This window comes from Leopardus geoffroyi, chromosome A2, assembly GCF_018350155.1.
Source record: "Leopardus geoffroyi isolate Oge1 chromosome A2, O.geoffroyi_Oge1_pat1.0, whole genome shotgun sequence".
NCBI lineage: Eukaryota > Metazoa > Chordata > Mammalia > Carnivora > Felidae > Leopardus > Leopardus geoffroyi.
Window position 1 is genome coordinate 59,864,750 of NC_059331.1, and position 21,210 is coordinate 59,885,959.

At 45.2% G+C, this 21,210-nt stretch overlaps 1 protein-coding gene across 4 annotated transcripts in view; it reads left to right on the top strand.

Annotated features, from left to right (window-relative positions):
• The window catches only part of ALDH1L1 (aldehyde dehydrogenase 1 family member L1), a 143,890-nt gene that overhangs the window by 52,627 nt on the left and 70,053 nt on the right, over positions 1-21,210 (top strand). For all 4 annotated transcript variants that reach the window (XM_045494060.1, XM_045494063.1, XM_045494061.1 and 1 more), the window contains exons 5-9: positions 116-217; positions 1,054-1,143; positions 2,087-2,224; positions 4,924-5,049; positions 8,249-8,340. In XM_045494060.1, coding sequence (XP_045350016.1) covers positions 116-217; positions 1,054-1,143; positions 2,087-2,224; positions 4,924-5,049; positions 8,249-8,340 — 548 coding nt within the window. The remainder of the gene's footprint in view (positions 1-115; positions 218-1,053; positions 1,144-2,086; positions 2,225-4,923; positions 5,050-8,248; positions 8,341-21,210) is intronic.

Below are 21,210 nucleotides of genomic sequence, written 5' to 3' on the forward strand. Positions count from 1 at the left end.
GGGTCAGGCAAGTCTGGTCAGTGTGGGGCTGAGTCCAGGTTCATGGTGAACCCAGGGCCTGGGAGTGAGGGGAGGGTTGTAATGCTGGGGATGCCAACTGACCTGGTCTCCCCAGGTGCAGGCTGTGAGGCTGATCGCCGAAGGCAAAGCCCCCAGACTCCCCCAGCCTGAGGAAGGAGCCACCTACGAGGGCATTCAGAAGAAGGAAACAGCCAAGGTGAGTGCAGAGCCCTGCCCACCCCAAAGGCTGCCCATGCATGTGCTGGGGTGCAGAGGGTGTCCCAGGGAAGCTGGGGTTTAGGCTGACTAGCCAAGCTATAATTGTTTAAGGCCTGAAGAGAGAGCAGCCCACGCAGGAGAAGTGTGAGCAAAGTTCCTGTGACACCTGGACAGGCAAGCAACAGGGTGTATTCTGGGTTGTTCTCTGTTCCCCTTTAGGAAGAATGGACAGGCAGGGTCTCCAGGGAGAAGAGCTGAGGTGGGGCAGTGTGTAAAACATCAGCCACAGTGCTGGAAGTCTCTAAGATGAGATCTGAGAAGTAATTCAGTTTCTCAGAGCTACTGCAGCTTTGGGCATGGGGAAGCTTATGGGCTGTACCTCTGATCAGGGCTTATGGGGTGCATAGGGGTCTATGTGAGCCCTACAAGTGAGGAGAAGCTGTTGGGGGGCCTATGGGATGAGCTTGCACTCTGCTGGGGAGTCTGTGTCAGGCCTTGGCCACCTTAACTGAGTGTTATCTTCCCCAATCATCCTCCTAAAGTTTACACAACCAGTGAAAGGCTGGGGTCAGAGAGCACCCAGAGCTGGGGTACCAGAGAGAGGCCTGTTCCAGCTCAGGGACTCAGACCAGTGCCCAACAGGAAGCCAGATGTCCCAGCTCATTCTCTAGGGCTCCGCTCAGTCAGGGTTCATCAGGGTGCAGGACAGGTTGGGGAGGGTGGGAAGTGGGAGGTTGGAGGGTGGTGGGGAAGGGAAGGAGAGAACAGGTGTGTTGTCTGGATGTCCAAGGAGTGGGGAAGAGACTGGCTGAGCACACACATCCTGCCCAACAGATCAACTGGGAGCAGTCAGCAGAGGCGATTCATAACTGGATCCGAGGGAACGACAAGGTGCCAGGCGCCTGGACAGAGGCCTGTGGGCAGGTGTGTTTGTACTTGGCTAGGATTGGGTTGGATACACTCGTGTGCCCTGCTATCAAAATATGTCTGAACTGGCTGTCAAAGAGTCACTGCCTAGACCCCCAAACCCACCCAAATGCCCCCAGTCACCTCAGTCCCTCTCCTAGGACCATTAGATCTGTCCACCATCTGGTGGCTGAAGGATAAAGTTCCAGCACAGCTCAAGGCCTCTGGATCCCTGCAACAGCTCTGGGTTCAAGCTATGCTGGTTGTAAAATATTTTGACTCCCACCCATGGGCTTGCAGAGATCCCAAGTCCAGCTGTGACTTTGACTTGGTCCCAGTGGGGCGGAGTACCATGCTCAGGCTAGGGCTTGGAGAGTGGGCAGTCCATATACTGCAGATGGTGAGCCCTGGCACTCACAAGCTCTCAAGAGGTATGGGGATTTGGCAGGACCATCATTGGGAACAATCTGCTCCCCACAGAGGGCAGTCTTGTTCTCCACAAAGCCTCAGACTGTCCAAACCCCTGACTGCTGACCAACTCCCCAGACTCCATCCATGAGTCTCTCTGCTCCCCCCATCACCACAAGATTCTATGCAATGTGACCAGTGCTTAGTGGCATCCCCAGGGTACTCTGTGATGCCTTGGGCAGATTTTCTCCTAGTGTCTCTCCACCTGAGATCTGAGGCCAGCGGCCAATACATAGGATCCTAGGGGCACATAGAACTTGAGGGCTCCCTGAGGACTCTGAGGCTCTTCCAGGTCTTGTTTGTGCTACTGGAGGCAGAGTCCTAGGGGTTGCCTAGGACTAGTCTTGTGTTGTGGCTGCCCTAGCTGCCTCTCTCCTCCCCCTAGCCATGCCCAGCTCCCTTTCATCCCCTTAGCCCTGTTCAACCTTGCCTGGAATGCCAGCAGTGGGGGCCTCTTTCATCTACCATCTTTTCGTTTTCCTGTCCTCAACAGAAGCTGACTTTCTTCAACTCAACGCTAAACACTGCAGGCCTGGTGCCCGAGGGAGAAGCCTTGCCTATCCCAGGAGCCCATCAGCCAGGGATAGTCACCAAAGCGGGACTCATCCTTTTTGGGAATGATGACAGAATGGTAATGGTTCTGCTATGGGTCACATGTCTGTACTTTAGGCTCCAGGCAACACATACATGTCCAGGTGCTCAGCCCTGGCAGTTAGACCCCAGGCTACTCTGGAGAAAACATGGGAATGTGAGACCGCAGGCTCCAGGAAAACCCCTGGAAAACCCCTTGCTTGCACCCAACCCACTTCCCTGTTCAGGGAAGGCTGGCCCCTTGCTCTTTGTGACCAGGCCCCCCAGCCAGAGTTGGGTGCCCTGTGAGGGTATCAGAATCAGGGAGAGGCTCTGTGCTGGGAGCCCTGAATTTGCAGCCTCCTTTCAGTCCAGCAGAGTGTCCAGGTGCCACTGGGTGTGGTGACTGAATCTCTGTGCCTCAGTTTCCTAAACTGAGTAAGGTTGAGGGACATCATCGTGAGAACCCCTGGAGCCATGCCAGGCACACAACATGCCCTGACTCATGTTAGCAGACTCCACGACTCTGAGTAACAGCTACTATTTATGCAGTGCCTTCTGTGTGCCTTGGCACTATTTTAAAACAATTTAGATCTATTAAATTTGATTTTCCCAACAACTATATGAGATATGTATTAATATTATACCCATTTGACAGCAGAGAAAACTGAAGCAAAGAAGTTTAAATAACCCTCCCAACATCACCAAGTTAATTTGTGGCAGAGTGGGGATTCAAGCCTTAAAATTCTGACTCTGATGCCCAGGTTAATACTCCCTCTGTACAGTGGTTGGGCAGGTCTGGACTTTAAGATACTGGGGGCAGGGAAAGAGTACAAGCAGGGGTCTCCAAACACTGTGGAGATTTCAACAAATCTCATGGATATGGAATCATTGGCTGCATCAGTGTGTATAGACCAGATAGAATGTGGAACAGCTTTGCTGGGGATGGATGCGAGCTCACTCTGGGTGCCTATCTTGCTGTGTCTTGCTATTGGAGGGCCTGAGGATGCCATTAATGTCTGCAATGTATAGTGAGTGGGTGTTTTAGGTATTCATGCTGGATACATGCAGTTGAAAGATGCTATCTGTTTTGGGTCAAGTTCCTTTGAAGCAGTGTCTGAGACAGGAGTTCTTGCGCATGTGACTTATTGAGGGAGTACTCTTGGAAAATCTCATACAATGTAGGGCTAGACTGGGGCAGAGGACAGTTCTAAGCAAAGATATAAGGGTTCTGGAGTCTGCCATCTTCTGTCTGATCCCAGGCACTGCAGTGTGAATTGCATCTGCTGATTATGCCCCTGCATACTCACATCGCTAAGTCCTCAGTTTCTGCTGCCCCTGGAGAAGGAGGGTGGCAATGAGGCATCAGCCCTGGGCCTCTCAATGCATGGCTGCACTTATCCGCCAAAAGCCATGGAGGAGGAAGGTACATGTAGACTGCTAACGACCTATACCGCAGCAGCTGGAGGATGGGAACACGGGCTAGGAGGAGCTCTGTGTAGGGGGCAACAACTGTGCCCTCTGTGATGTCCACGGGGACAGCAAAGCAAAGGAAGTAGCCTTGGTGGAACCCTTGGTTGAAGTATCTTTCAGGAACTTTTAGCTGGGTCTAGCTGGGCTTTAGCTCACAGAAAGCTCCAGAATATCTTCAAAAGTCAAGAGGGTGGAGGCCAAGCAGGGAATCTGGCTTCAGTTATGTCAGGGCATATAGAGAGTGTACCGTTCTTATCATTTTTTTAAAAATTTTAATATTTATTTATTTATTTATTTATTTATTTATTTATTATATATAATTTATTGTCAAATTGGTTTCCATACAACACCCAATGCTCATCCCAACTAAAAATTTTTTTAAACGTTTATTTATTTTTGAGAGAGAGAGAGAGAGACAGACAGAGTGTGAGTGGGGGAGGTCAGAGAGAGAAGGAGGCACAGAATCTGAAGCAGGCTCCAGGCTCTGAGCTGTCAGCACAGAGCCCGACACAGTGCTCCAGCTCACAAACCGTGAGATCATGACCTGAGCTGAAGTCGGACACGTAACATACTGAGCCACCCAGGGGCCCCTACCATTCTTGTAAACCACTCTTGTCAAACACAGACATCGTGTCTGCTCCTTTTCCCACCTCTGCCCCCTAGGGGGCATCTGATGATCTTCACCAGAGCTTTCCATGGGGTTTCTAGGAGCTGGGCTACTGGGTGATAACTTTTCTTTTTTTTTTTTATGTTTGTTTATTTTTGAGAGAGAGAGAGCGCGCGCACAAGTAGGGAAGGGGCAGAGAGAGAGAGAGAGGGGGAGACACAGAATCTGAAGCAGGCTCCAGGCTCCAAGCTGTCAGCTCAGAGCCCAATGTGGGGCCCAAACTCACAAATCATAAGATCATGACCTGAGCTGGAGTTGGATGCTTAACTGACTGAGCCACCCAGGCGCCCCTAGTTGTTTTCTTGATTCATATTCCGAGTAGTGCTTGAATTACTTTTGTCTAATAAGTAGGCATTTTTATGGAAATAATAAAATCATTACACTTAAAAAGAAGTGAGAAGGGGGGTGGGTGACGGAGAAGTGAGCTCTACAGTTTCCTTTGTGTTCCTGGAAGAGCAGTGTCTCCACTGTGAACGTCCCTCCTCATTAATCTTGTACCTTTCTTGTGGTGAGGGTTGGAGACGAAGTGTGTGGGGAGCCCAGCACAGTGCTCCATGTGGAATTGCTCTCTTCCCTGCCATGCAGACAACCACAGGTACTGTGAAGCCTTCTTTTTGCAGCTTCTGGTGAAGAACATCCAGCTGGAGGATGGCAGGATGATCCCAGCCTCACGCTTCTTCAGCGGAGCAGACAGCAGTGTCCTTGAGCTGACAGAGGCAGAACTGGTCATGGCAGAGACTGTGCGGGTAAAAGCCCCCTTCAGGGATTCTGTCTGGTTTTGCAGGTTGTGCACTGCATCTGTGTTTTTTGACTCACACTCCCTGGAGTTGGATGTGCACACCCTCTGTAGATGTATGTGCTGACCCTGGGCACCGTGTTGGTTCTATCATGTCTTGGGACTTTCTGATGCCCCCTTGCTCTTTTCCTCTGTCACTGGGACACTGGGATTTGGCCAGCTGGGTCTGACTCTTCTAGGGACTCACTGTCAAGAGTGGACAGATGAAGAAGCCCCTGGAATAGGTGGAAAAGGTTGGTGCCAAATCCATGGCCCTTTGATGAGAATGTGTGCAGTGTAACCTTCCAGAAAAGCTCCCTGAGAGGGAGCCTCCTGCACTGTGACCAGCCTGGGTGTCATAGGCAGACCTGGACTCCAGTACAGCAGTCATGGATGATGCAGGAGAGCACTTCACTCTCTGAGACTCAGTCCCTTCCACTGCAAGCCCAGTCAGTGGTCACCTCCCAGACTTGTTCCTGGTCCTTCCTGCTCCCTCTGCCCACTTCCTTCTCCCTGGAAGGCATAGTATGGATGGTATTTAACCTTTATGAATGAAGGCTGTGGATGAATTTTCAAGCATTCACTCGTTCAACCATGTAATCAATGACTTAAGAAATACATATGAGCTCCTATCAAATGCTGAGTGCTAAGCCAGCACTTCTCATGAAGTGTCCCTTTCCATGGGGAAAACAGCCAATGAACAGCCAAACAAATGAACAGATAATTTCAGGCCAAGAGTGAAATAACAGGTTGATGGGAACAAGGTCCTTGGAGGCTGGGGGACAACTTTAGAAGGAATAACCAGGGCAGGCTTCCTTGGGCAGGAGAAGGGGAGGGTTTGACCTGAGACCTGAGTGGAGAGAATTCTGGGGGAAGGAGGGCTGGATGAGAGTTCATGGGCCAGTCAGCAGCCACAGTGGTGACTGTGGGTGTTGATGACAAGTGCTAAAGACAGTACCCAGCAGGGAAGGGACACGAGAAGCTTACTCTGCTCCAGAGGGCACCAAGTGCTTCCTCAGTAGAAAGCTGAACTTTCTGAATGTCTGTAAAGAGAGACAGAGACAGAGAGACAGAGACAGAGAGAGAGAGAGAGAGAGAGAGAGAGAGAGAGAGAAGCCTGTTCATTCAAAAATATTTTGGAGGAGCTGCTCTGGCCCCAGCCCTGTACTTGCCCTGGAGTTACAGGGCCAGCTGGACAAACTAGCCTTCTGGGGCTTACAGCTGAGTGGCCCTTGGGGTGAGGTAAGGTTGTGTGTGTGTAGAGCTAGGCCTGAGTCAAAAGCTGTTGTGACTGTGTCCTTCATCTGTGCACTTGAATAAACTGCATATCCATGGGTGTTGTGAGTGGTAGAGGAGAGAACACACATGGAAATGGGCAGTTTAACAGCACCTATAAGGACCTCAGTAAACATGGGCAGGGAGCCTAAGGGTCATCAAAAGAAGCACGTGCTTGCAGAGTGTGTACACTGTGCAGCAGTGTTCCAATCACTTCAGGAACAGTAGTGTGTTTAATTACTATAACAACTATGAAGTAGGTGTTTCTATTACTTTCAGCTCCCAGCAGAGGAGCCTGAGGCCCAAGGTGGGGTCACAAGAGATGAGCGCAGGCCTAGGCATGGAGCCCAGCTGGTAGGCCTGAATTCCTGGCCTCCACCACTATCATGCTATGCCACATGGCCTCTTGGTCATCCTTGGCATCATTATTATTACACCTGTTGGTCCTAGCTGGACTGGCTCTTTCAGAATGCATGGTCTGGAGGTGACTGGGGTGGAGCAGAAATGGCTGGGGAGGAGAGGCCAGTGTGGGCCTCTGGTGTTGGTGGAGAGAGCCTAGCAACGGAACAAAATTTGCATTGTTGTGGTCTTTCTGTACATCAGGTACTCTGCCTGCCTCGTGTGAGGAATCCCCCACAGCCATTATCAGATCCTTTCACAGATGAGGAAACAGAGGCACTGAGAGACTCTCTGCATCTCCATGGCTTGTCAGGAGCCAAGCTAGGGTGTGAACAGGCCGTGTGGGTTTAGGGTCCACTGCCTTTCAGAGGTTCCACACACATCTGATGAGGGCTGGTGCATCCCATAGGTGTCATGCTGGTGTCCACATACCAGCAGGTGACCTGTGGCCCCAGGCCACCTGAGTCTGAAGAGCAGGCAGAGCAGTCAGTGAAGGGTTCAGGGAAGAGGGGCCATGGCAATTGGTCCTGGAGGATGCTTAGGATTTAAACATGAGCTGGAGGTCCAGAGAAGGACCTCACTGGTAGGCAAGGGCCCAGGCAGAGGTGTGGAAGACAGGCAGTAGTCAAGTGGAGACAGGGAATGGCTTAGCATGGCTGCTGATGGTCACAATGAGGATGGGAAGAGCAAAACCATGACACCTTTCAAAGAACAAAAGAAGGAGCCAGGGAGAGGTTGGGCCAGGTCCTAATTGGGCCTGACCACTTCCATGTGGCCCAGTGACCAGCCAAACACTGTCTGAAGCTCAGGCAGAGTGTGAGGCATCTTGATGCTCCTGTCCTCATAGGCCTGACTGGGAGCTCACCCAGAGAACAATTGTCCCATCCTGATCCACTGGACAACCTTCTTAGAATTCTGGATGGTGTTGCCCACTCGCACTGGCCTTTCCACACTCACCCACAAGGCTGGCTGGTGGGCACTGCTGACTTTTGCAGGCCGTGGGACAGATGGGCACAGAACCAGCTAGCCTGTCTGTGAGAAAAAGACCCAGGCCTCCTGAACCCCATCAAAGTACCTTGTTTTCACCCTCAGAACTCCCACCCACTTTTCTTTCCTTTCTACACTGCAACACACCCAAACACCAGGATCACTCTGGGAACCTCACCCAGATGAGAGCACCAAGGTGAGGCTGGGTGTGAAGGGGGCTGGGGAGCAGCTGGTGCACAGCCAAGCCCTGAGCTCTGCATGTATACTCTTCCTGCTGCACTGAAATGGTGTAGGGATCCCAAAGGAGCTGAGGACAGCTGAACTCCCTGGGCTCCTACTTCCCCAAGGACACAGTCACCCCAGGAGCCTGGGAGCAGCAGCACCATGGAGTGGACAGAGCCCAGCCTGGCAGCAGGTGGGGCAAGCCCACAGCAGGGGCTGCTCTCATCCAGAAGACACATGCCCCTGGTTCCCCAGGGAGCCCTGTTCTCACCATGCCTGTTTTTCAGAGTGCCTGGAAACGGATTCTCCCCAGTGTCCTAGAGGTGGAAGACTCCACTGATTTCTTCAAGTCAGGGGCTGCATCAGTGGATGTTGTGAGGTAAGGCTGGGATTGGAGAGGTCTGGCCCCAGGTGTCAATGGCCGTGTCACAAGCAATGCCAAGACTCAGGAGCAGGAAACAACCATCATTTCTTATGCGTTGGATCATTCAGGTCAGGGATTCATAAAAGACCTGCATGTGCAGGCCTCAGGGGATCATCTTGAATGGCAGTGGGTGAGTGGGCTGGTAGCAGCTGGAAGAGACAGGCAGGGATATCTTTCTCCAAGCTAGTCTCTCTCTGTCATGCCTGGTGCATGGGCCTGGAGGGCTGGTGACTGCTGAGGTGTTACTGCCAACCAGGTACCTATGTGTTGAGGCCCCAAAGTGGCTGGGATTTGGACTTGTAAGTGGTGGCTTGTGGCTCTGAGAGTGCTGATGCCAGGAAACAAGGTAGATGTGGACCCAGCCTGGGGGACACATGACATCAATGCCACTGACCTGATTGTTTTCAGCAGTCACAGGCCTGACCAGATTTGAGGGCAAGGGCTGGGCACTGAGACCCAGGCCTCAGTGGGAGGAGGATCAAAGACTGTGTGACTCTGTTTTAAAACTGCTACAAGCCCCAACTCCCTCCAGTGAAAGCCAAGGTGTGTAGGGAAAGAAAATGGGCAGCTAGAGATCACCACAGAGTAGGTTACCCATTCTTCAACCTCATATGTATTGTCCTGCTTTCCATTTAACAGCAGTAAGTTCTTATTTGTATAAAGGGATGAATGTGGATATGGTAGAACATCTTTGTTTGCAAGCAACGGTAACTTAGTTCAGTCTGGTTTAAACAAAAAAGAACAACCAAGTCAAACGTTCCATGGTAGCTTTCTTTAGGCAGGGCTGGTTACTCCAAACACTCAAATTATATCGTTAACATTGTCATTGTCTGTTGCTTCATTTCGGGGGAGGATTTCTCCTCATAGTGACACATTGCCTGCACAGTAGTTCTGTTCTAATTTCTTGTGTTATCAGCATTCCCAGTGAAAAGGTGGTTGTTCTCATGGCAGTCTCCACATAAGTCCTAGACTTGAATTTGATAGGAGCTGGTGGATCATGTGCCCCAATAAGAACCAATCGCTGGCCAGGAGCAGGCATGCTCTGATTGGCCAAAGCTGGGTCATGTGCCTACCTCTGGCGTCAAGGGTTGAAAGGACTACATTCAACCCACATCTCTGGAAAGGGAGGAGAAAGTTGTTTCCTTGGAAAATGTCAGTGCTATTGGTAGAGGCAGGAGAAGTGGGTGCTGTGAAGGCAGAAGCAGAGATGTATACCACATGTGGGGAGAGGATTCTTGTACTTGAAGAAGGTGAAAAGGAAACTCTGTGGAGCTCACTCAAGTAGAGAAAAATTCACATGGGAAATTAAGCAAAGCTGTGATATTGATAAGGTGTGCAGGAGAATGTCAGAGAAATACTCAACAGCCCTCTGCATTTTGGTTCCCTCGGTAGGGCTGTAGAGTGAGCAGTGCTGATCAGAGGAGGCACTGATAAGGGAAAGGGACCCAGGATGAAAAAGGATGTGTGAACTCTAGTCCCCCTGAACACAAGGGAAGACTTACATGTTTCCAAGACCTTTGGGGAAAAAACAGGGAGGAGACTAACTTCTGCACTCTGGGGTGAGCCAAGAATGCAGCTGCTGTCTGACCCAATTGAAAAGTCCACCCAAGGCTGAATTGAGTAACGCCCAGTCATCCTGACAACAGGCCTCTCCTTTATTTTAAAATTGTTTTTAAAAAACATCATGTAAATAGTATTTGAGAAGGAGTTGCATGCCATCCACCTAGGGAAGGTTTTGGGGAGGGTTTGATTCAGAAGAGCAACTATGAGATAATGAGAATTGGGGGTACATATTTTACCTGTTAGTTTTTGCAGTGTATCAAAGCTTCCCAAAACATAGTGGCTTAAAACACCACTACTTTTTAGGGTCGTGGTTCTGTGGGTCAACAGTTTGGGCTGGGCTCAGTTGATTTGGGCCAGACTGATGTCGGCTGGACTCACGTATTTTCAGTCAGTTACCAGGTCAGCTGGAGGGCTGGCTGGTCCAGGATGGCCAGTGCCATCAGAGGTCCAGTGCAGGTTTGTTCATATGGTCATGGTAGGGGCCTAGGAAGCAGAAGGTTCAAGTGAGCACATCATATCCACTACATGTATCGGCCAAATCAAGTCATGGAGTTGACCCTATTAAGGAAATGGACACCATCTCCCAATGGCAAGTGCTGCAGTCACATCTCAAGGCTGGGACTACAGAAGGGGGGTGGGGAGTCTTGTGGACAGTTTTTCAACCTACCACACATATAAAAGCTGAATTGAGCCTCTGTGCTTGGAAACCTTGGGCACTACAGATGTCTTATACCTCACTCTGACTTGTGTGGGTGGTGAGTATGAATTATAAAATCAACGGTTTTTATTATGCTCAGAAGAAGAATCAGACATCTGAGAAAATGATGTCCTGAGGACAACCCAGGGCTGTCTAGAGCTTCTGAGCTGAGGTTGATGGAGGATGAAGATAAAGCTGACTTTTTGTTTTGAGAATACTTCAGACCATATATCCTTTTGTTTTTATTATGATAAAAAACATATGAATTTTACATTCTTAACAAATTAAAAAAAAATTTTAAATGCTTATTTATATTTGAAAGAGATTGAGACAGAGACAGAGCTTGGGCAGGGGAGGGGAAGAGAGACAGACACAGAATCCAAATCAGGCTCCAGACTGTGAGCTGTCAGCACAGAATCCGATGTGGGGCTCAAACTCACCAGCAGTGAGTTCATGACCTGAACCAAACTCGGACGCTTAACGGACTGAGCCACCTAGGCACCCCACAATTTTTTTTGATAAGAGCTGAGGGAGGAGACAGACTGATAATCAGCCAACGAGTCGTTTTTTTTTAAGTATGAAATTTATTGTCACATTGGTTTCCATACAACACCCAGTGCTCATCCCAAAGGTGCCCTCCTCAGTGCTCATCAACCCCTTTCACTTCCTTTCCACCCCCCAAAACCCTCAGTTTATTCTAAGTTCTTAAGAGTCTCTGATGGTTTGCCTCCTTCCCTCTCTATAACTTTTTCCCCTTCCCCTCCCCCATGGTCTTCTGTTAAGTTTCTCAGGATCCACATAGGAGTGAAAACATATGGTATCTTTCTCTGTATGACTTACTTCACTTAGCATAACACTCTCCAGTTCCATCCACGTTGCTACAAAAGGCCATATTTCATTCTTTCTCGTTGCCAAGTAGTATTCCATTGTGTATATATAAACCACATTTTCTTTATCCATTCGTCAGTTGGTGGACATTTAGGCTCTTTCCATAATTTGACTATTGTTGAAAGTGCTGCTGTAAACATTGGGGTACAAGTGCCCCTATGCATCAGCACTCCTGTATCCCTTGGGTAAATTCCTAGCAGTGCTATTGCTGGGTCATAGGGTAGATCTATTTTTAATTTTTTAAGGAACCTCCACACTGCTTTCCAGAGTGGCTGCATCAGTTTGCAATCTCACCAACAGTGCAAGAGGGTTCCCGTTTCTCCACATCCTCTCCAGCATCTATAGTCTCCTGATTTGTTCATTTTAACCACTCTGATTGGGGTGATGTGGTATCTCAGTGTGGTTTTGATTTGTATTTCCCTGATGAGGAGTGACGTTGAGCATCTTTTCATGTGCCTGTTGGCCATCTGGATGTCTTCTTTAGAGAAGTGACTATTCATGTCCTCTGCCCATTTCTTCACTGGATTATTTGTTTTTCAGGTGTGGAGTTTGGTGAGCTCTTTATAGATTTTGGATACTAGCTCTTTGTCCGATATGTCATTTGCAAATATCTTTTCCCATTTCTTGGTTGGCTTTTAGTCTTGTTGATTGTTTCCTTTGCAGTGTAGAAGCATTTTATCTTCATGAGGTCCCAATAGTTCACTTTTGCTTTTAATTCCCTTGCCTTTGGAGATGTGTTGAGTAAGAAATTGCCGCAGCTGAGGTCAGAGAGGTTTTTTCCTGCTTTCTCCTCTAGGGTTTTGATGGTTTCCTGTCTCACATTCAGCTCCTTCATCCATTTTGAGTTTATTTTTGTGAATGGTGTAAGACAGTAGTCTAGTTTCATTCTTCTGCATGTGGCTGTCCAGTTCTCCCAGCACCACTTGTTAAAGAGACTGTGTTTTTTTCCCTTGGATATTCTTTCCTGCTTTGTCAAAGATTAGTTGGCCATACTTTTGTGGGTCCAATTCTGGAGTCTGTCTTCTGTTCCATTGGTCTATGTGTCTGTTTTTGTGCCAATACCATGCTGTCTTGATGATTGCAGCTTTGTAGTAGAGGCTAAAGTCTGGGATTGTGATGCTTCCCACTTTGGTCCTCTTCTTCAATATTACTTTGGCTATTCGGGGCCTTTTGTGGTTCTATACAATTTTTAGGATGGCTTGTTCTAGGTTTGAGAAGAATGCTGGTGCAATTTTGATTGGGATTGCATTGAATGTGTAGATTGCTTTGGGTAGCATTGACATTTTAACAATGTATTCTTCCAATCCATGAGCGCAGAAGGTTTTTCCATTTCTTTGTATCTTCTTCAATTTCCTTCATAAGCTTTCTATAGTTTTCAGCATACAGATCTTTTACATCTTTAGTTAGGTTTATTCCTAGGTATTTTGTGATTCCTGGTGCAGTTGTGAATGGGATAAGTTTCTTTTATTCTCTTTCTGTTGCTTCATTGTTAGTGTATAAGAATGCAACTGATTTCTGTACATTAATTTTGTGTTCTGCGACTTTGCTGAATTCACGTATCAGTTCTAGCAGACTCTTGGTGGAGTCTATCGGGTTTTCCATGTATAATATCATGTCATCTGCAAAAAGTGTAAGCTTGAGTTCATCCATGACAATTTTGATGCCTTTGATTTCCTTTTGTTGTCTGATTGCTGATGCTAGAACTTCCAACACTATGTTAAACAACAGCGGTGAGAGTGGACATCCCTGTCGTGTTCCTGATCTCAGGGGAAAAGCTCTCAGTTTTTCCCCATTGAGGATGATATTAGCTGTGGGCTTTTCATAAATGGCTTTTATGATGTTTAAATATGTTCCTTCTAACCCAACTTTCTCGAGGGTCTTTATTAAGAAAGGATGCTGAATTTTGTCAAATGCTTTTTTGTGCATCGATTGACAGGATTGACAGGTTGTTATCTTTTCTTTTATTAATGTGATGTATCACATTGATTGATTTGCAAATATTGAACCAGCCCTGCAGCCCAGGAATGAATCCCACTTGATCATGGTGAATAATTCTTTTTTTACACTGTTGAATTCGATTTGCTAGTATTTTGTTGAGAATTTTTGCATCCATATTCATCAGGGATATTGACCTGTAGTTCTCTTTTTTTGCTGGGTCTTTGTCTGGTTTGGGAATCAAAGTAATGCTGTCTTCATAGAATAAGTCTGGAAGTTTTCTTTCCCTTTCTATTTTTGGGAACAGCTTGAGAAGGATAGGTATTATTTCTGCTTTAAATGTCTGGCAGAATCCCCCAGAGAAGCCATCTGGTCTTAGACTCTTATTTATTGAGAGATTTGTGATAACTGATTCAATTTCTTCACTGGTTATGGGTCTGTTCAAATATTCTGTTTCTTCCTGTTTGAGTTTTGGAAGTGTGTGGGTGCTTAGGAATTTGTCCATTTCTTCCAGGTTTCCAGTTTGTTGGCATATAATTTTTCATAGTATTCCCTGATAATTGCTTGTATTTCTGAGGGGTTGGTTGTAATAATTCCATTTTCCTTCATGACTTTATCTATTTGGGTCTTCTCCCTTTTCTTTTTGAGAAGCCTGGCTAGAGGTTTATCAATTTTGTTTATTTTTTCAAAAGCCCGACTCTTGGTTTCATTGATCTGCTCTACAGCTTTTTTAGATTCTCTGTTGTTTATTTCTGTTCTGATCTTTATTATTTCTCTTATTCTGCTGGTTTTGGGGTGTCTTTGCTGTTCTGCTTCTAGTTCCTTTAGGTGTGCTGTTAGATTTTGTATTTGGGATTTTTCTTGTTTGTTGAGATAGGCCTTGATTGCAATGTATTTTCCTCTCCAGACTGCCTTCGCTGCATCCCAAAGCGTTTGGATTGTTGTCTTTTCATTTTCATTTGTTTCAGTATAGTTTTTAATTTCTTCTCTAAATTCCTGGTTGACCATTCATTCTTTTTTTCTTTCTTTTTTGAACTCTCGAGGGTTTTTATCAAGAAACGTTGCTGAATTTTGTCAAGGGCCTTTTCTGCATCGATTGACAGGATCATATGGTTCTTCTCTTTTCTTTTATTAACGTGGTGTGTCACATTGATTGATTTGCGAATGTTGAACCAGCCCTGCAGCCCAGGAATGAATCCCACTTGATCATGGTGAATAATTCTTTTTATATGCCGTTGAATTCGATTTGCTAGTATCTTATTGAGAATTTTTGCATCCATATTCATCAAGGATATTGGCCTGTAGTTCCCTTTTTTACTGGGTCTCTGTCTGGTTTAGGAATCAAAGTAATACTGGCTTCATAGAATGAATCTGGAAGTTTTCCTTCCCTTTCTATTTTTTGGAATAGCTTGAGAAGGATAGGTATTATCTCTGCTTTAAACGTCTGGTAGAACTCCCCTGGAAAGCCATCTGGTCCTGGACTCTTATTTGTTGGGAGATTTTTGATGACTGATTCAATTTCTTTGCTGGTTATGGGTCTGTTCAAGCTTTCTATTTCCTCCTGATTGAGTTTTGGAAGCGTGTGGGTGTTTAGGAATTTGTCCATTTCTTCCAGGTTGTCCAGTTTGTTGGCATATAATTTTTCATAGTATTCCCTGATCATTGCTTGTATCTCTGAGGGATTACTTGCCATAATTCCATTTTCATTCATGATTTTATCTATTTGGGTCTTCTCCCTTTTCTTTTGAGAAGCCTGGCTAGAGATTTATCAATTTTGTTTATGTTTTCAAAAGACCAACTCTTGGTTTCGTTGATCTGCTCTACAGTTTTTTTAGATCCTATATTGTTTATTTCTGCTCTGATCTTTATTATTTCTCTTCTTCTGCTGGGTTTAGGCTATCTTTGCTGTTCTGCTTCTATTTCCTTTAGGTGTGCTGTTAGATTTTGTATTTGGGATTTTTCTTGTTTCTTGAGATAGGCCTGGATTGCAATGTATTTTCCTCTCAGGACTGCCTTTGCTGCATCCCAAAGCGGTTGGATTGTTGTCTTTTCATTTTCGTTTGTTTCCATATATTTTTAAATTTCTTCTCTAATTGCCTGGTTGACCCACTCATTCTTTAGTAGGGCGTTCTTTAACCTCCATGCTTTTGGAGGTTTTCAAGACTTTTCTGTGGTTGATTTCAAGCTCCATAGCATTGTGGTCTGAAAGTATGCATGGTATGATTTCAATTCTTGTATACTTATGAAGGGCTGTTTGGTGACCCAGTATATGATCTATCTCAGAGAATGTTCCATGTGCACTCGAGAAGAATGTATATTCTGTTGCTTTGGGATGCAGAGTTCTAAATATATCTGTCAAGTCCATCTGATCCAATGTCTCATTCAGGGCCCTTGTTTCTTTATTGACCGTGTGTCTAGATGATCTATCCATTTCTGTAAGTGGAGTGTTAAATTCCCCTGCAATTACCACATTCTTATCAATAAGGTTGCTTATGGTTATGAGTAATTGTTTTATATATTTGGGGGCTCCCGTATTCGGCGCATAGACATTTATAATTGTTAGCTCTTCCTGATGGATAGACCCCATGATTATTATATTATGCCATTCTTCATCTCTTGTTACAGCCTTTAATTTAAAGTCTAGTTTGTCTGATATAAGTATGGCTACTCCAGGTTTCTTTTGACTTCCAGTGGCATGATAAATAGTTCTCCATCCTCTCACTCTCAATCTGAAGGTGTCCTCAGGTGTAAAATGAGTCTCTTGTAGACAGCAAATAGATGGGTCTTGTTTTTTTACCCATTCTGATACCCTATGTCTTTTGGTTGGCGCATTTAGTCCATTTACATTCAGTGTTATTATAGAAAGATATGGGTTTAGAGTCATTGTGATGTCCGTAGGTTTCATGCTTGTAGCGATGTCTCTGGTACTTTGTCTCACAGGATCCCCCTTAGGATCTCTTGTAGGGCTGGTTTAGTGGTGACGAATTCCTTCAGTTTTTGTTTGTTTGGGAAGACCTTTATCTCTCCTTCTATTCTAAATGACAGACTTGCTGGATAAAGGATTCTCGGCTGCATATTTTTTCTGTTCATCACATTGAAGATCTCCTGCCATTCTTTTCTGGCCTGCCAAGTTTCAGTAGAGAGATCAGTCACGAGTCTTATAGGTCTCCCTTTATATGTTAGAGCACGTTTATCCCTCGCTGCTTTCAGAATTTTCTCTTTATCCTTGTATTTTGCCAGTTTCACTATGATATGTCGTGCAGATCAATTCAAGTTATGTCTGAACGAGTTCTCTGTGCCTCTTGGATTTCAATGCCTGTTTCCTTCCCCAGATCAGGGAAGTTCTCAGCTATTATTTCTTCAAGTACACCTTCAGCACCTTCCTTTCTCTCTTCCTCCTCTGGAATACCAATTATGAGTATATTATTTCTCTTTAGTGCATCACTTAGTTCTCTAATTTTCCCCTCATACTCCTGGATTTTTATATCTCTCTTTTTCTTAGCTTCTTCTTTTTCCATAATTTTATCTTCTAGTTCACGTATTCTCTCCTCTGCCTCTTAAATCGAGCTGTGGTTGTCTCCATTTTATTTTGTAGCTCATTGATAGCATTTTTTAGCTCCTCCTGGCTGTTCCTTAGTCCCCTGATCTCTGTAGCAATAGATTCTCTGCTGTCCTTTATACTGTTTTCAAGCCCAGCGATTAATTTTATGACTATTATTCTAAATTCACTTTCTGTTATATTGTTTAAATCGTTTTTGATCAGTTCGTTAGCTGTTGTTATTTCCTGGGCGATTTGAGGGGAATTCTTCCGTTTCATCATTTTGGATAGTCCCTGGAATGGTGAGGACCTTCGGGGCACTTCCCCTGTGCTGTCCTGAATAACTTGCATTGGTGGGCGGGGCCGCAGTCAGACCTGATGTCTGCTCCCAGCCCACCGCTGGGGCCATAGTCAGACTGGTGTGTGCCTTCTCTTCCCCTCTCTTAGAGGCGGGATTCACTGTGGGGTGGCATGGCCCATCTGAGCTACTTGCACACTGCCAGACTTGTGGGGTGGGGATCTGGCCTATTAGCTGGGGTGGATCAGCATGGTGCACGGGGGCGGGTGGGGCAGGCTCAGCTCGCTTCTTCTTCCATGATCCGCTTCCAGAGGGGCCCTGTGGCAGCGGGAGGGAGTCAGACCCGCCTCTGGAGGGGTGGATCCGCAGAAGCACAGCGTTGGGGGCATGGTGCAAGCAAGTTCCCTGGCAGGAACTCGTTCCCTTTGGGATTTTGGCTGAGGGATGGGCAAGGGAGATGGTGCTGGTGAGCACCTTTGTTCCCCGCCAAGCTGAGCTCTGTCCTCCAGGGCTCAACAAATCTCCCTCCTGTTGTCCTCCAGCCCTCCCATTCTCTGAGAAGAGCTGTTAGCTTATAACCTTCCAGATGTCTAGTCCCGGTTGCTGTCTGAACACACTCCGTCCGACCCCTCTGCTTTTGCCAGCCAGACTCGGGGGCTCTGCTTGGCCCGTGGGCCACCCCTCTGCCCCGGCTCCCTCCCACCAGTCCGTGTAGCGCGCACTGCCTCGCCGCCCTTCCTACCCTCTTCTGTGGCCTCTCGTCTGTGCTTGTCTCTGGAGACTCCATTCTGCTAGTCTTCTGATGGTTTTCTGGGTTATTTAGGCAGGTGTAGGTGGAATCTAAGTGATCAGCAGGATGTGTGGTGAGCCCAGCGTCCTCCTACACTGCCATCTTCCCTCGATGTCTTGTGATTCTATTTCTTCTGTTTTGTTAATATTTGCTTTATAAATTTAAGTGGTCTGATGTTGAATTCATATATATTTATAATTATTATATCTTCCTGGTGAATTGGGCCTTCTATCATTATATAATGTCCCTCCTTTTCTCTTGTGATAGTTTGTGCCTTAAAATCGATTCTGTTAATACAAGTATAGGGGCACCTGGGTGGCGCAGTCGGTTAAGCGTCCGACTTCAGCCAGGTCACGATCTCGCGGTCCGTGAGTTTGAGCCCCGCGTCAAGCTCTGGGCTGATGGCTCAGAGCCTGGAGCCTGTTTCCGATTCTGTGTCTCCCTCTCTCTCTGCCCCTCCCCCGTTCATGCTCTGTCTCTCTCTGTCCCAAAAATAAATAAACGTTGAAAAAAAAATTAAAAAAAAAATACAAGTATAGCCACCTTTGCTCTCCTTTAGTTACCATTTTCACAGACTACCTTTTTTCCATTCTTTCACTTTCAGCCTATGTGTGTCCTTGAACATGAAGTGAGTCTCTTCTAGACAGCATATTGTTGTATCTTGTTTCATCTTTTTTTAAAATCCATTCAGCCACTCTATCTTTTGATTAGGAAGTTTAATCCATTTTCACTTGAGGGAGGTAATTATTGATAGGGAAGGACTACTATTACCATTTTCATTAATTTTTTTAATGTTTCTTTATTTTTGAGAAAGAGAGACAGAGCGTGAGTGGGGGAGGGGCAAAGAGGCAGAGGAAGACACAGAATCTGAAGCAGCTCCAGGCTCTGAGCTGTCAGCACATAGCCCAATGTGGGGCTTGAACCCACAAGCTGTGAGATCATGATCTGAGCTGAAGTCGGACACTTAACTGACTGAGCCACCCAGGCGCTCCTACTATTACCATTTTTAAGAATTGATTTATGTCTTGTAGCTCTTTTGTCTCTCTTGTCCTTTTATTGATTTTTTTTTTTTGTAGCGAAATGCTTTGATTTTTCTCATTTTCTTTTGTGTATCTTCCATAAGTATTTTCTTTGGTTACCATGGGGTTTATATAAAACATTCTATTTTAAGCTAATAACAACTTAAGTTTAATTTTGTACAAAAATTCCACTATTTTACCTCTCCCCCTCACACTTCGTTATTGATATTATAACTTACATCTTTTTATATTGTGTCCATTAACATATAGTTTTAAAAAATTATTTTGTCCTTTAATTTCTGTTCCAGAATTTAAAGTTGTTTATGTATTGTTACAGTATTACAGTGTTCTGTATTTGTCCATATACTTACCTTTACCAGTGAGCTTTATATCTCCATATGCTTTCATGTTGTTCTTTAGCATCTTTTAACTTAACCTGGAAGGACTCCCTTTAGCATTTCTTGTAACGAAGGTATCTTGGTGATGCACTTCCTTAACTTTTGTTTTTTAGGGAAATGTCTCTTCTTAATGTTTAAAGGACAGTTTTTGTGGATTTAGTATTCTTGGTTGGCAGTTTCTTTTTCTTTTAGTACTTTGAAAGAAATACTCCTTGCTGTCCTGCAATGTTCTTGCTAGAAATCTACTGAGACTGTTATGGAGGTCCCCTTGTATGTAACAAATTGTTTTTTTATTTCTGCTTTCCAAATTTTCTCTTTGGATTTGACTTTTGACAATTTGATTATAATGCTTTGTGTGGACTTCATTTAGTTCATCTTTTTTTTTTTAATTTATTTTTAGAATGTACAACCAAGTTAGTTGGCATATAGTGCAAAAGTGATTTCAGGAATAGAATCCTTAATGCCCCTTACCCATTTAGCCCATCCCTCCTCTCACAACTCCTCCAGTAACCCTCTGTTCTCCATATTTAAGAGTCTCTTATGTTTTGTCCCCCTTCCTGTTTTTATATCATTTTTGTTTCCCTTCCCTTATGTTCATCTGTTTTGTATCTTAAAGCCCCCATATGAGGGAAGTCATATATTTGTTTTTCTCTGACTAATTTCCTTATCATAATATCCTCTACTTCCCTCCATGTAGTTGCAAATGGTTAAGATTTCATTCTTTTTGATTGCCAAGTAATACTCCATTGTATATATATACCACATCTTCTTTATCCATTCATCCATTGATGGACATTTGGGCTCTCTCCATACTTTGGCTATTATTGGTAGTCCATTTAGTTCATCTTATTTGGAAATTATTTGGATTTAAATATGTCTGAATCTTTCCCTAGATTTGGGACATTTCTGGCCATTATTATTATTTTTTAAATGTTTATTTAGACAGAGGGAGACAAAGCATGAACAGGGGAGAGATAGAGAGAGAGAAAGACACAGAATCTAAAGCAGGCTCCAGGCTCTGAGCTGTCAGCACAGAGTCAGATGTGGGGCTTGAACTCGTCAACAACGAGATCATGACCTGAGCTGAATTTGGACACTCAACCGACAGAGCCACCCAGGCATCACTGGCCATTATTTTTTTAAAAATAACCTTTCTTCCCTTTTTCTCTTTCTTCTTCTGAAATTCTCATAATGTATATATTGGTCCATTGATGGTCTCCCATAAGCCTTTTAGTCTTTCTTCTCCCTTTTTATAATTTTTCTTTTTGCTTCACAGGCCTGATCATTTCAGATGACCTGTCTACAAGTTCACAGATTCTTTCTTCTGCTTGATGGAGTCTTTTGTTGAACGCTTCTGGTGAATTGTTCACTTTAGTCATTGCATTCTTCAGCCCCCAAATTTCTGCTTGGTTCTTTTTTTGTATTTTCTATCTCCTTGCAGAATTCTCATTTTATTCATATATCATCTTCCTGAGTTTGTTGAGCATCTTTATGATGGTTATTGTGAATTCATTGTCAGGTAATTCATACATCTGTTTCTTCAGGGCCAATTTATGGAGTTTTATTTTATTCCTTTGATGGGGTGATTTCTTCATGTTTCTTGTAACTTTGGGTTTGTATTTGTGCATTTGAAAAAATAACCACCCCTCCAAGTCTTTACAGACTGACTTTGTACAGGGAAAGATCTTTACCCATAAGC